The sequence below is a fragment of the Delphinus delphis genome, chromosome 16 (assembly GCF_949987515.2).
Source record: "Delphinus delphis chromosome 16, mDelDel1.2, whole genome shotgun sequence".
NCBI classification, from domain to species: Eukaryota; Metazoa; Chordata; class Mammalia; order Artiodactyla; family Delphinidae; genus Delphinus; species Delphinus delphis.
In genome coordinates, this window is record NC_082698.1 from 71,102,034 (window position 1) to 71,116,026 (window position 13,993).

The 13,993-nt window shown below is 40.8% G+C and overlaps 1 protein-coding gene across 7 annotated transcripts in view; it reads left to right on the top strand.

The window, feature by feature from the left end:
• Nucleotides 1-13,993, top strand: part of RHOBTB1 (Rho related BTB domain containing 1) — a 70,339-nt gene that overhangs the window by 35,219 nt on the left and 21,127 nt on the right. For 6 of the 7 annotated variants that reach the window (XM_060034947.1, XM_060034950.1, XM_060034946.1 and 3 more), the window contains one exon: nt 13,476-13,661. The exons of the other annotated variant lie outside the window; for it this stretch is intronic. In XM_060034947.1, coding sequence (XP_059890930.1) covers nt 13,476-13,661 — 186 coding nt within the window. The remainder of the gene's footprint in view (nt 1-13,475; nt 13,662-13,993) is intronic. 7 annotated transcript variants of the gene reach the window in all.

Genomic DNA, 13,993 nt, shown 5'->3' on the forward strand with positions numbered 1-13,993 from the left:
TGAGTAGAGAGTTGAGTTCTTTTACTACCATAACCTGCCCAATAGTGAGTTTCAAAAATAGATTCAAACCCAGCTCTGCCTGACTCCTGGCTCCCCCTCTTTCCATTGTGACAAGCTACCTTGACCTCATTTTAAACAGAATGCAACTGAAACCACCACCCCACATTGATGAGCTGGGAATCCATTTGCTCTTCTATATTTGTGTGGTGGCTTAGAATGAGAAGAGATCTCAAAAAGTCATCTGGTCAACCCCTTTTCTCCAGGAAGGGAGATCACCCATCCAAGAAGAAGTAGTGATAGGAGTCCTTCTGTCCGATGGACATGAAAGGTAGCAGAGTGGCATTAGCATCCTAACACTTACCTAACACATTTGAAATACTTCAAACCCTCTTTTGTCTGGAGCGAATGACTCCAACTTTTAGTAGCCTTCCTTCTTCCTACCACCTACTTTCTATCCATTTTTGCATGAACTTTTGAAGCTCTTTCCTGGATCTTTTAAAATGTCAAGAACAAAACTGTACATAGTAGCCATGACTGTGATCAGCTGCTCTTTTCTGGCAAGAAAAAAAAATAACTTCTTTTTAAAGGGATATCACTCAAGAGTTTTCCCCTAGAACTATTAAAAGAAGGAAGTGTGTACACTTAGGTACCTGGCACTGAAAATGTAGGCAAGTAGGATGGGCTCTGCCTTCAACAGAATACCTGGGCCCCTCTGCCGCCATCCTACAGTCACACCACACATAAATGAGTACCCATTTTATTGTCCACTTTCCTTGAAAACCTTCGCCATTGCTGTGTCTTGGGGTCACATAACCTTCAAACACATAAAGCCTATGGGGCTGGAGGTGGTGATAACAGCAGCTCCAATTTAATCAGGGCTCCCCATGAGCCAGGCCTGTGCTCACGGCTCTACGTATCTTGTTGCCACGTCATTCTTGTGGTGACCCTGTAAACTAGGCTCATGTCACAGTTGAGCAAGCATGTACAGAAAGGGGCCAAGGTCAGATGCCTAGGAGAGAGTGGTACTGAGCTTCTCCTGGTAGTTCTGTCTGACTCCAAAGCCTGCTTCTTCCCTTGCCCCCAGGCTTTTGTGGTTGATGATGATGATTGATGGCCAACTTACTTTACATTTATTCCCAGTCCAGTCTAATTCTTACACTGTTCTGTGTGGACATGGAAGACCAGCGTTCACCATCTATCACCAGCTCTAACTAATGTTCCATTTGTTCCTCTTAAGTTCTTTAATACGTAGCAAATGACTTAATTCTCTATATGCACCCATGAGTGACTAAACATGAGTCCTTTCATTTCCAGTAAAAATGTTACAACCGAGCAAACTTTCTGAGAGTGAGTGGGATGCTGGGGTACTCTCTATGGCATGTTTTCTCCCCCCAATTTTACGTAAGCGTGCAGAATCACTGCATTTACCCTTACGCCGAAGAGTTTCTAGGCATATTTTCAGTACAGTTGGAACTCTTATTATATAGATTACTCTTACACACTGATTTTTCTCGTGTTTTTACGTCCAGTGAGAAGTACACTACATGTTTTAAATGATAACATCAATCAGAGCCATGGTTTCTGTGTATCTGTTTAGATAAGACAGCTCTAGTTTCACGTTGAAGGCACATGTAATCAGATACAGCATGAATACATCTCATCTTGAATGCCTGGTTGAGGCCCTTTAAAAAATTCAGGACTGTGGGTGACCAGTGTTTATGTCTTTGTTTGGGATTGGCCGAAGTTGTGGTTAATGGCATGGGAAAAAAGCAAGAAACAACGAATGTGTCTCAGGAAAGTATTTTGAAGTAGTTCTCGTCCGTGGCGCTTTCTAAACGCTTGGCCAGAACTAACATTCTGATGATGACTTCAGGATGGCAAACAGCCTGTCAGACAGGAAAACATATCAAGTGGAAGAGGGCCAGGGCTAGGATGAGGGTGAGGCACTCACCTTGGGTGTAAAATGTAAATCATAATAATTTTTAAAAGATAGGATCGGGCTTCCCTGGTGGCGCGGTGGTTGAGAGTCCGCCTGCCGATGTAGGGGACGCGGGTTCGTGCCGCGGTCCGGGAAGATCCCACATGCCGCGGAGCGGCTGGGCCCGTGAGCCATGGCCGCTGAGCCTGCGCGTCCGGAGCCTGTGCTCCGCAACGGGAGAGGCCAGAACAGTGAGAGGGCCGCGTACAGCAAAAAAAAAAAAAAAAAGATAGGATCACTGTTAACTGATCTTTTCTTTCCGTCTCAGGCTCAGCATGGCAAATGTTACTGGTCCTGACCTTATTTAAAATTTTGGTATTTTGCTCATCATGGATTTTTTTTTTTTACCTTAATTTTGATTTTTGAAAAAATAGTGTTCATCTGGATTACTGAGGTTTTGGGCACCTCTTTAAATTTTGCACCTGAGGCCAGTGCTTCACTCTTCACCCAAGTCCTGGCCCTGAAGGTGGACTTTATAAATGGGTAACAAATCAGCAAAGGGAGGAAAGTTCCCAATGCGGGTACTTGATGGAAAAGTCATCCAAACCACTTCTAAATGTGTGGTCCAGAGGGATCTAGGAAAACTACTGCAGCTTGTTTCCCAAAGATACTTCATCCTGCTGTGGCATAAAGGACTAAGACTTGCCCAAGTTATAGAAAACAGTAGAAAGACATTAGAAGAGCAGCTAGTTGGACCAAGGGACAGGAGTAGTTGTTCCCTAAGAGGTTCGACTAAAACTGCTACTTCTCATAGTTGATTATGCCGAAGCTACCGGTTACCTGATGTCAGAGATCTGGGGGGAGGTGAACCGGCATGTTTTGGCCCGTACCTGGATGATCCGAAAGCAGCCAGTCCTCAGGCCACGCTTTGCTAAACACTGTCACGGAAACATCACAATACTCTCTACTGAACCTCAGCCAGATGGGAAGAATCTCATGAATGCTGGAGAGAGCTTCTGAGTGAGGGAAACCGGGGAAAAAAGAGCACATACTGTGTGTGGATCCCTTGCTGTAAAATTCTAGCAAATGCAGCGTAATCTATACTGACAGAAAGGAGAACACTCGCTGCCTGGGAAAGAGGATGGAGGGAAGGAGGGATTACCAAGGGACACAAGGACACTTTCAGGGTGATGGAAATATTTGTTTTACTGACTGGGATGACAGTATGGAGAGTGTATACCTATGTCAAAGCTAATCACATTGAGCACCTTAAGTATACAAAGTTTAGTGCGTTTCAATTGTAGCTCAATAATTTTTTAAATAAAATATTTTTATGGGCCGTCTAAGTAGTCTATGATATGTGAGGAAATTTTCATGGCTGACAATGTATGTTTTGATTACTTATAGAACTTAAACTTAGTTCTCATTGAAAATATCAATAGAAATCATTTGTATGAACTTAGGGGCGAAAAAAATAAGACGAGATCCTTAATAGCTGAACATGGGAAATGGAATGGTTCTGGCATCTCAAAGCTAATGATGGGACACTATCAAATTGTCCCCAAATCATGCTGGATCCCCTTTCCCAGAGACAGAGCCCTCAGCTGTGTGGATCGTAATTCACCCAAGTGGCCTGTGTCTTTGGCTGTGGTCCTGTTTGTATCTTTTTCTGAGAAGATATATTTGAGCAGGCACCCTGTGATAACTGAATGAAGGACACCACATTCCTGAAAGTTTTCCATTTCTCCATCAAATAGTAACAATGTTCTCTTTCGTAGTTGGTCCTTTCTGGAGCTAGAGAATGGTGCGAGACCAAGAGAAAAAGGAGGGAAGCATAGTAAGCCACACCACCCCAAACCTCCCCCTTTTTTGCCAAATTTTTGAATTTATAAATTGGGGCGGGGGGGGATGCCTTGTTTGAATGAGTATTCTTAAACAGAATTACTTGTATTAACACTAATGTTTTTCCAACTATAGTTTGTTTCTCCTCTGGGTATCGTTTCCAAGGTCCTTACAAGAATCATTTTAAAAAATAATTATATACTTATGGTACTCCATTTACCCATAGATGAGGGCATTAACTAAAACGGTTGAAAGTGGATTATTACTGCTTTGTGCTAATCCAAAACAAAAATATGTTACACTAAATGCATACAAGTAATTAAAAATTTTTAATGTACTGGAAATTTATGGACTCTGTACTAAAGTACTCAAGCATAGGATTGCAGTCATGCCAAATCATCTGGCACAGAGAAAATATGTCTGTGCCGTGCTCTGTGCCATCCCCAGCCTACTGTCCTCCACTGTCCTTCCTGCTCTGAACTGGTACATCTTGTACTGTAACCAGAAGACACAGTATCAGAAGAGCTGGGATCCCTGTGCGCAGCCCAGCCCTGTTCCCGGGATGAAATTGTCCTTGGGAAGCAGCAGTGCCAAATGAGACAGGAACAGGGCTTGGTTGATGACTGGGGTCAGTCATGTTCCGGGACCTGGAAGGATGCTGGCTGCTGCCCAAACACTGGTCACATGACTGGGAAAGACAGTCCGTTATGATTGAGCCCAGGAAAGCATTTGTGGACCCAAAAGATGCCGCAGACATATGAATAACGTGGCCACTGAGATGGGTAAGGAGAATAAGGAACATATATACTGTTCAATGCATTAACATCGTGTGTTCTGCCTTCTTTTTACCTTTTTGCTGTTACTACTTAATAACTGCAAGCTTGACAAGTTGGGTCAAATACAGCTAAGTTTGTTGACTTTTCATCCTTGGACAAAGAGAAAACATCAGTTTGTGGTGTTTCTATACTGGAATCATCTGATGAAGAAATAGATATTTCAGCCCGTACAGTTTTCCCTTATAAATTAGGTGGTAAGAAGAAAGAGACAGCTGCTGGGTAATTCTGCAGTGTCCTCAGAGGATGCTTCTGTTACCATCTTTCAGCAGTTCCATATCAATGAGCTAGTCAGCCAAAAGGGAAAGATCTCTTGATGAGAACGTCCTGCCATTCTTATTAGCTGCAATATACAAGATATGTCTTTGGTGACTTTTGAACCCATAATCGTATTTGTCTGACAATAACTGGTACCCTATGGTTTACAGACCACTTTCACGGATATTTTTCTTAGTGAATCTTAACAATAATCGTATCAATAACTTTTAATTTTGACCATTTATTAGATTTCCAAAATTATTCCACTACTTTGTTCTCTCCTCAGAACTCCTCTGCCTCTCGGCCTAGAAAATATAGATAGAAGGACAAAGTACTGAATTACCAAAAGATAAAACAAAGAAGCAAAAATCTCTTCTAAACTTATCACCTTGGTTATCTTTCTATTTTAGTACTTTTGGGGTGGGACGGGAGAGTTGGCATGTTTTTTAAAAAACAAGATGGTCTGTGAAATAGAGGGTGTTATGTTAAGCCTTAATTCTGTGAAACTAGCCCAGAATTAATCCTGAAAGTAACCTGCCCATTTCTTTATATTTCCTTTGTTTCTGGATACAGTCTAATTCCTAGAAGAGATCATTAATCCATTTTTATTCTGCCATTATGAAAGTATCCAATTAGATGGGTAAATAGATTTTTAAGATAAATCCAAATAATTTAAAGATATATTTTTAGTGGATAATCTCTGCTATATACCAGAGATATTATATAGCTATCTTTCAGCCATAATTGTCTGAAGAAATGTAATAGCTCACATATCATTTTTTCATTAAAACTTTAAGCATATCCCCTAACTGACTTATTTTAGGCCCAAATTTATTTCTTTTAGATGTTGAGTCTGCAGACATATTTGCATCTACATCCTGCAATATCTATAAGGCCATTTTATTTGATAAACAGTCACTGAGGGCTTCTTTTGTTACAGACACTGTGTTGTGCACAATGGGAGAGAAACTAGTAGGAACAGAACAAAATCCCTAAAAATGAGACTCAAAGAGTAATGGGGAAAGACAGCAACATTTTAAAGAGTTACAATTCAGTGTTAAAGTGCTGAGCTAAAGATGTCAGTACCAGGAACAGGGAAGAAAGAATTTCTCTGAGCAAAAATTCCACCATCATTCTTGACTCCTTTTGGTCATATCTGACACCTGCTCCATCAGCAAACCCCGGTGGCTCTAGCTTCCACGTGTATAAGGAACGCAGCCACTTCTCACCACCTGCACCACTCCCAGGCTGAAGTCACCACCATCTCCCTCTGGATTATTATTTTTTAACTGGCCTCTCCTTCTGTCTTATCCCTCCTGACAACCCACGCCCCACCACCATTTGGTCAGTTCTCATGATGGCAGTGGGGTGATCCTGTTAACACATAAATTAAGTCATTCTGCTCAAAAACCCCTAATCGTCTACCAGTTCACTCCGAGTAAGAGCCAGACACCCATTAGGCCCTCTGTACCTCAGCCCAGCATTGCCTCTCTGAGCTCAGCTCCTGCTGTTTTCCCCCTCGCCCTCAGGAAAACACCCCAGGAATGCTCCTGCCTCAGGACCTTTGCACTAGCCGTTCCCTCTTCCACAGTGTTCTCCCCGCAGATATCAACGTGTCAGCTCCTTCACTTCCTTCAGGTCTCTCCTGAAATGTCACCTTCTCAGTAAGGCCCTCCACGGCCACCTCATTTCGGCAGCAGCTTATGCTCCCCAATATTTCTGTCCCCCTTCCCCACTATATCTCCTCCTTAGCACTTGTCACCACCTAGCATACTAAATACCTTACCTATTTTTCTTGCTTTTTGTCTCTATTCTCCAGTTGAATATAAGCATGACGAGGGTTAGCACAATGAGAACAGTGACTTGTGTCTTTAACTTGTTAAAGACACAAATGTCTGGAAGAGCACCTGGCACATAGTAGGTTATCAGTTAATATTTCTGGGAGAAATGATTGAATGATTGCTTATTGATACTGGATAAGTGACTTGGCAAGTCCTTGTACCTTTATTGATTCACAGAGGATTGGGGAGAAGCCTGGGTGAGAGTGGTGGGATGATCTTGCTGGTTCACCCAGTTTCGTTTCAGAAGACTCAGGAGGTTAATTCCAGAGCCCTCCCATCTGGCCATCTAGCTGACATGTGGGCACTGTTACATGTGCAGCTGGTCTTGCTCTTAGGAGAAAACAGTGCAGGAAGGCATTTCCTCAGTCATGTAGCTTCAGGGCAAGCCGAAGAGAAATGGGAATGAGGTGGAGTTTAGGCAGAGAATTTGTTACCACAATTTCACTTTCTCCTGTCAAGGAAGCCTTCTCTGTATCAGTGTTTCCTGCTTTCATTGATCAGGAGTTAAATGAGATTGCTTAAGCTATTTCTTTTAATTAATTACTTGTGCTCCACCCAATTTCACATGCACTCCACTTTTTCTGATGATTGTGTGAGGTGTAAGAATACAGACAGTCTCTGACTTACAATAGTCCTATTTACAATTTTTCTACTTTACGGTGGTGCAAAAGCGATACACATTCAGTAGCAAACATACTTTGAATTTTGATCTTTTCCCAGGCTAGCGAAATGTGGTACTCTACGCTCTCATGCTGCTGCGCGTTGGCAGGGAGCCACGCAGTCACCAGGGTAAACAACTGATACATTTACAACCACTCTGTACCCAGACAGCCATTCTGCACATTCAGTACAGTGTCCTATAAGCTACCTGAGATATGCAATACTTTATTATGAAATAGGCTTTTTGTTAGATGTTGCCCAACTGTATGCTAATGTAAGTGTTCTGAGCACATTTAGGGTAGGCGAGACTAAGCTGTGATGTTTGGTAAGTTAAGTATATTAAATGCATTTTTGATTTATGATATTTTCAATTTAGATGGGTTTACCAGGACATAACCCCATTATAAGTCAGAGAAGATTTGTACACTAAAGGGAGCATAGATAGAAAAATGGGATATCAAGTTAAAAAAAAGCTGGTTTCCAAAAGATGATAACCCACAGCTTTCTCTATGGTCAGGCCATTGCCTTCTGGGATATCTGCACTACGAGGGCAGAACCAACCATTTTTAAGACTTGAGTATTATGTATTTTAGGATTTGGTGGCATTGGTGGGATGTTGACATGGCTTCCCTGTACTTGAGAGTGTGCATCGCTTTCCCATTTTTGGAGAGTGGGGGAAGACTGGTTTAAAATGTTGCTTCCTACTAAACATGCAGTTACGGGCTTGGAAGAAGTAGCTACGCATGCTAATCACTCCCCAATCTGGATATATTTCAGGGTGTTTTCACAGTTTTCCCCACATAACATCTGTACTTAAGAAGCCTCACTGCTATTGGTAAAGTATTGACTTGATTTCTCTGCTCACATCCAGGGCACTGCATGGTACTGCCCTGCTCTCCCTAGATCCCCTGCCAGGCACTCCCCTACAGGCCTCTCCATTCTCCATGAGTGTGAGCTCACACAGCCATTCATCTCCAGGTGGTTATGTTCACCATCACTGACAACTCCCTCCGCATCTCATACACACCGGGCTGCTCCCCTACTAAAATTTTCCAAAGCCACGTGTTACACATTCCTTTTCTCTGCCATGCTCCCAGCTGTTTTGTGCTGTTTTGATCTGTCTGTTTGCACAGCGCTGTCAGATTATATGCATGAAAGGTGTATTGCTGACATGAATGGTTTTGAAAACGTTTCCGTAGAGGCTACCTCGGTTATCAGTGGGGAGAAGGAGGTCAGGGACTCCTACTTGAGTCTTTGCCAGAAGAGGACTTGTGTACATTGACAAAGAAACCCATTGAAATGTGATCATGATGTCTACCAATATATAAAGGATATGGTAGTCTCTACTAAAGAAATAATAATAGGCAGTAGTGACACAGAAAGGCTTAAAAGTATATGTTAAAAAGGAGATACTTCCAAGCAAGACTCAGGTAAATAGAATTGGTAGCTTACTCTTGGTTACCAAGTATTCATCAGCAAGAGACCCAAGCAAAACTGGCACACCAGAGAAGGGCCCTCGGATGCCCTGCTCACAGCTATCTGGAGGACTGCATGGAATCCACTGTCCTTCATGTTGCCCGCGTTGGCCTGGTCTTACTTAGATAAAGGATAATTTAGCAATTATTTTTTTCACCTAAGCAGATAAGAAAACCCAAGGCCCATGGCTCCTTAGCTGGACAGTGATGGCAAAGTAGAAAAGGGAAGAAAAGGGAAGAGAAACTAAAAAGATGGAAAGCACTTTTGTGATAGGAAAGAACACAGAAAATTTATTCCTAACAGCAAATTTTTGATAATGATTATCTACCTTTTTTTTTTTAATTTTATTTTTATTTTTTGCCGTACGCGGGCCTCTCACTGTTGTGGCCTCTCCCGTCGCGGAGCACAGGCTCCGGACGCGCAGGCTCAGCGGCCATGGCTCACGGGCCCAGCCGCTCCGCGGCATGTGGGATCCTCCCGGACCGGGGCACGAACCCGTGTCCCCTGCATCGGCAGGCGGACTCCCAACCACTGCGCCACCAGGGAAGCCCTATCTACCCTTTTTAATCACTTCTTCAAAGGATAAACTTAGCTTCTGTTTGCCTCCCTGATCTTTTCCCACCAAGTTTGCTAATTTGACTGTAGATATTATAAAGACAGGCCATGAAAATATGTGGCATTTAATGTTTAAAGTCTAGCTTGAAAAAGAAAAAAAAAGTATATATACACATATTATTACCTTAAAAGGAAAATCCGCCATGTATTTAATTTCAATCTATTCTTTAAAGACTTCACATAAAAAAAATTTCACTCTACGCCCATAGCCATATATAATAAAGAGTGTAATGAATAAAGTACACTTTTTAAAAAGTCTATCCCGGGCCAAGGTATGTGGGTATGATGCACTATTTTCAGATTTTGTTTTCTTTAATCCTCCAACAAAGATTGGTCCCAACTTTGCATGCACGCCTTATGTTATCCAAATATCTCTGCCAATCTTTCACATGCTATCTTTGGCCAGTGTTCTCCTTGAAAGATAGCTGAAAAAAATATGCTTTTCTGTTTGTTTAATATCTGAAGAAGAACTGCTACAACTGAGGTTGGCTTTATCAGCTCAAGCATTTTGGGGATGACTAGGTCTCTCTCTGGTCCCACCCCTCCATGAAACTAGAGATCCGCAATTGTTTCAACACATAGATTTACTCTGGGTCGTTGTTCACTTGTCTAATCAAAACATTATTTCATGGGCATTATTTGATGCGTCAGTACCCTAGTGAAACTTTTATATTGATATTTTCCCCTTAGAAACAATAAATCACATTTTTCTCCAAAAAATAAACATTCATAGGCCAGCAACACTCTAAAATCCTTTGTAATCCTGGCTTTCTTTAATACAGCCACTTAGCCCGGTCCAAAAAAATCCAAACCTTTCCTACCCTTCTCAATATTCAAGTTCTGGAGTTTAGAGTTTTGTCTCCTATGTGCTTTGCCTCTGCATTCTCGAATTCTCGTGCTTTCTACTCCAAATGGCTGTAGGACTCCACTTAAATCCCATCAGATTCTTTTTACAGCTGAAATAGGAACCCTGAGGTCACTTCTAGGCCAACTCTGCTGCCTAATCTGTGAGAATGTCCTCATCACACCTCCCCCTCCCAATTATTTTTAAACTCAACTCTTCAAAGTAAAAAAGTGTAACAGAGCCCAGAGAAGCAGAAATGCTAGAACTTGCCTTTTTCTTTTTATCTTTCGCAGGAATGGCATTTTTAAACACCAGCTTGTGTCAGACATTGAACAGTCTCCACCCAGGAATGAATGTTTTGATTAAAAGTTATTTAGTATCTCTAGCTCCTTGGAATTCTGCCTAAAGCTGGAGGTATTCTTAGCTGCAGGTCTTGTGCCTCTTTGACCAGATAGAAAAATGGCTCAAAATCTAGAGGGAATAAATGGCATTCTCAAAATAGCTACTTGATTATATAGGTGTTTATATCATAGAGGATCCTGATGTGTTGAGAATTAGAAATTAGAAAAGAATGCTGGGATGCGAAGGAATATGTCAAAGCAGCGTCTTTCTATAGCTCTGTCCCTATGGCCATTGATTCTCAGGCTTTTGCTTGAAATCAAGTTTAGAACACTACATTCGTATGGCAGGCCTCTGTACATGTTTCTTAACTTGAATTTGTATTTAAATCAACAAGGGTTAAAGACATTTAAGCAGGTTGGTAGATAAAATATGATCTAATTTTTAAACTACTTTTAATGTAAAATCATGGGGACAGATTCCCATAGCATCTAAACATGCATTTCAAAAAAGGAAAAAGAATAACTTTATTCCAAGGATGCAAATAGAATTTTGACTCAAGTTATTTTCGCTTCAGAGGTAGCGTTGCTCTCAGTACAGCCTCTTCTCTTTAACTATCATCCTTTTGAGGCAAAATATTTACAGAGCATTGAATTATTTTTCTGGCTTTCCAACAGCATTTCATGCACTGAGATATTGACGTGACATAGTTAGAAGTTGGGCCCTCCGGACGTGTATTGTGCAATGGCATTGTGCTGCTATCATCAGGAGATGCCCGTTTTTTCCAGCCCCCAAGGTCCTGTCTGTACTTGTTTACGGGTCATCTGGATAGAAACTTGTATAGGTTCAGTGGCATGAGTGTTATCACGGTAACCTTGGCAACAGAGCTAGCTCTGATTTCAAAAACCTCACATGCTGTATCATAAAATTAGATAGCAGAATTGACATTTTGCTACATGTCTGTCATATAAATTCAACTCTGAGAGTGATTTTCTTTATAGCCATGTGCCTTAATATGGAAATAGAAGGCACCAATTAGAAAAAATTTATACATATATCAATAGGTACTGTTCCACATTTAGGTGGTGGATACGTTTTCTCAATTCCTTCCCTATGATTCTGAACCTGAGATCCTGCCATATTATTCTCGCTGTGCAGAATTCTTAGCAGCTTTATTTTACGATCAGGCTGAAGCTTACAGCAGAGCTGCATCAGATATCCTATATAAATAGGATTATGAATAATAGAAAACTCAGCTCCTAAAAAATGTAACATTCAAAGCATTCTTGACTTTACTGGATACTATTATTTATGCTGATTAGAAGTGAGGCTGTGCACAGAATATTCTGCTAACTAAATCAGAATCCCAGAGACAAGACATGCTTCCCTTTCATTTATATAGTTATGCATATTTTTACACACATTATATTTTCCAGTACCCAAGAATCTTTGATAACATCTTTATTTCAAGGGCATTTTAAACATGCAGATTAATACACTCATCTGCTTTGAGTCCTAGGGTCCTCTTTTATAATTAGTAAATATTTTAATATCAGGATTTTCCCCTCTACTTGTCTTGGTCTGGTGCCGTTTTTCTTGGATATAAATTTAAATACTCAACTTGTGAATTACATTTAATGTAAGCACCCTGCAGTTTGCTGCATTGCAAATGATTATTTTTAGAAATTTTATGGTTGCCTGGATATATTTGTTTCTCTTCATTGATATGTAGGGAGAGAAGCTCATTAATCATTTAAAAAGATGGTGTTTTGATTCATCGACTTGATTCTTCTCATTATATAAACAATAAAGGCAATAAATTAACATCTAATAAAATTGTGAGTTTATTTCTGAATATAGCTGCAAAATAGTCTTGAATCCTTGGTTATAACTTTTTCTATTCTTTGTATTCTTCTGCCTCCATGTTTTCACAGTCATCATTCTGCACATTTGAACCTAGAAAGATGGCTTATAATTCTTATTAAAGATACCTTTTAGCAATTATCTGTCAAACACCATAATTGACAACTGTTTTGTAAAACAGTTCTTTGGCTCCTAGAATGATAAGTTATTATATAAAACATGGAAGATCCTTATGTCACAACTGACTATAAAACAATTTTCCTTTTTTCCATATATCTGCTCTGTGTCATGTAGCACATTTGAGAAATCTGCTTCCAACATTTTCTCATCCATCTTATTAGCCGTCTGACTAACTCCGGCTAGTTTTATGTTAAATACTACCTTCTTGCCTTACACCCAGCAAAAAGTCGAAATTCCTGCAAGTTCAGGACTTTTCCTTTTCAGAAAAAGATAAGTGGTTGTGCTCTCTCCATGTGTGCTTAAGGGAGAAGAAGGGCAGAAATCCTTCTGTGTATTTGCCGACCCTGTACAGCAAATACCTGTTACATTTTTTTGTAATGCGTAAACTGTTTGCTTTATCTCATTGAGTCATCATCACCTTTCTGTTTACAGTGGTAAATGGTATTTTTTTATTATTTTCTTTTATCTTGAAACTATTTCTTGTGATGAACAGAAATAGTTCAGCATGTGGTGGTTCCAGACCTGAGTCTAGTTTGGATAACCCATCCGTACTGTAAAATAACGTCACTGGAAACCCTTCTGCAGTGCAACATGGAAATGAACTCAGGCTGTGCGGGTGCTGGAATGTGGAGGCTTAATGGGCTGTTTGCATGACACCAAGATGTATTTTAATATCTGGTCTTTTTTTTTTTAAACTGTGACATGATATGGCATTCGATGGATGGGGGAGGGGAGGACCCATAATGATAAAAGAGAAAATACAAGTTAAAAGGCAAAATACAGCTTCTTGTGTGATTTCCTTTTAGGTCCGACGTTGTGGTCCTCTGTTTTTCGATTGCTAATCCCAATTCCCTAAATCATGTGAAAACGATGTGGTATCAAGAAATCAAGCACTTTTGCCCTCGCACACCTGTTGTTCTAGTTGGCTGCCAGCTAGATCTCCGCTATGCCGATCTCGAGGCTGTTAATAGAGCCAGACGCCCTTTAGCAAGGTAAGCCGAGGGACTCAGTGTTTCCCTGTGCCGGCCAAATTAAAATTTAGAGGTAGCAGATGTCTCTGTAGCCTTGGGTTCTGTTCTTCAGTGGCTCTGGGGCCCCATCAGTCAGCCATATGCTTTAGGTTTGCTTGTTGAACATGAGGAAGGGGTGTGTGTCCCTGACCCCTCTCACCTCTTAGGCAGGAGCCCATTTTTGTAAAATGGTTGACCAGTGATTGAAGTGAGTTCTCTAATTATGATACGGAGTGTATAAAAGTGCTTTGAACTTTGTAAAGTAGTAAACAAACTGTTAGCTACTCATAATAATGTCTTTCTGGAAATTATAT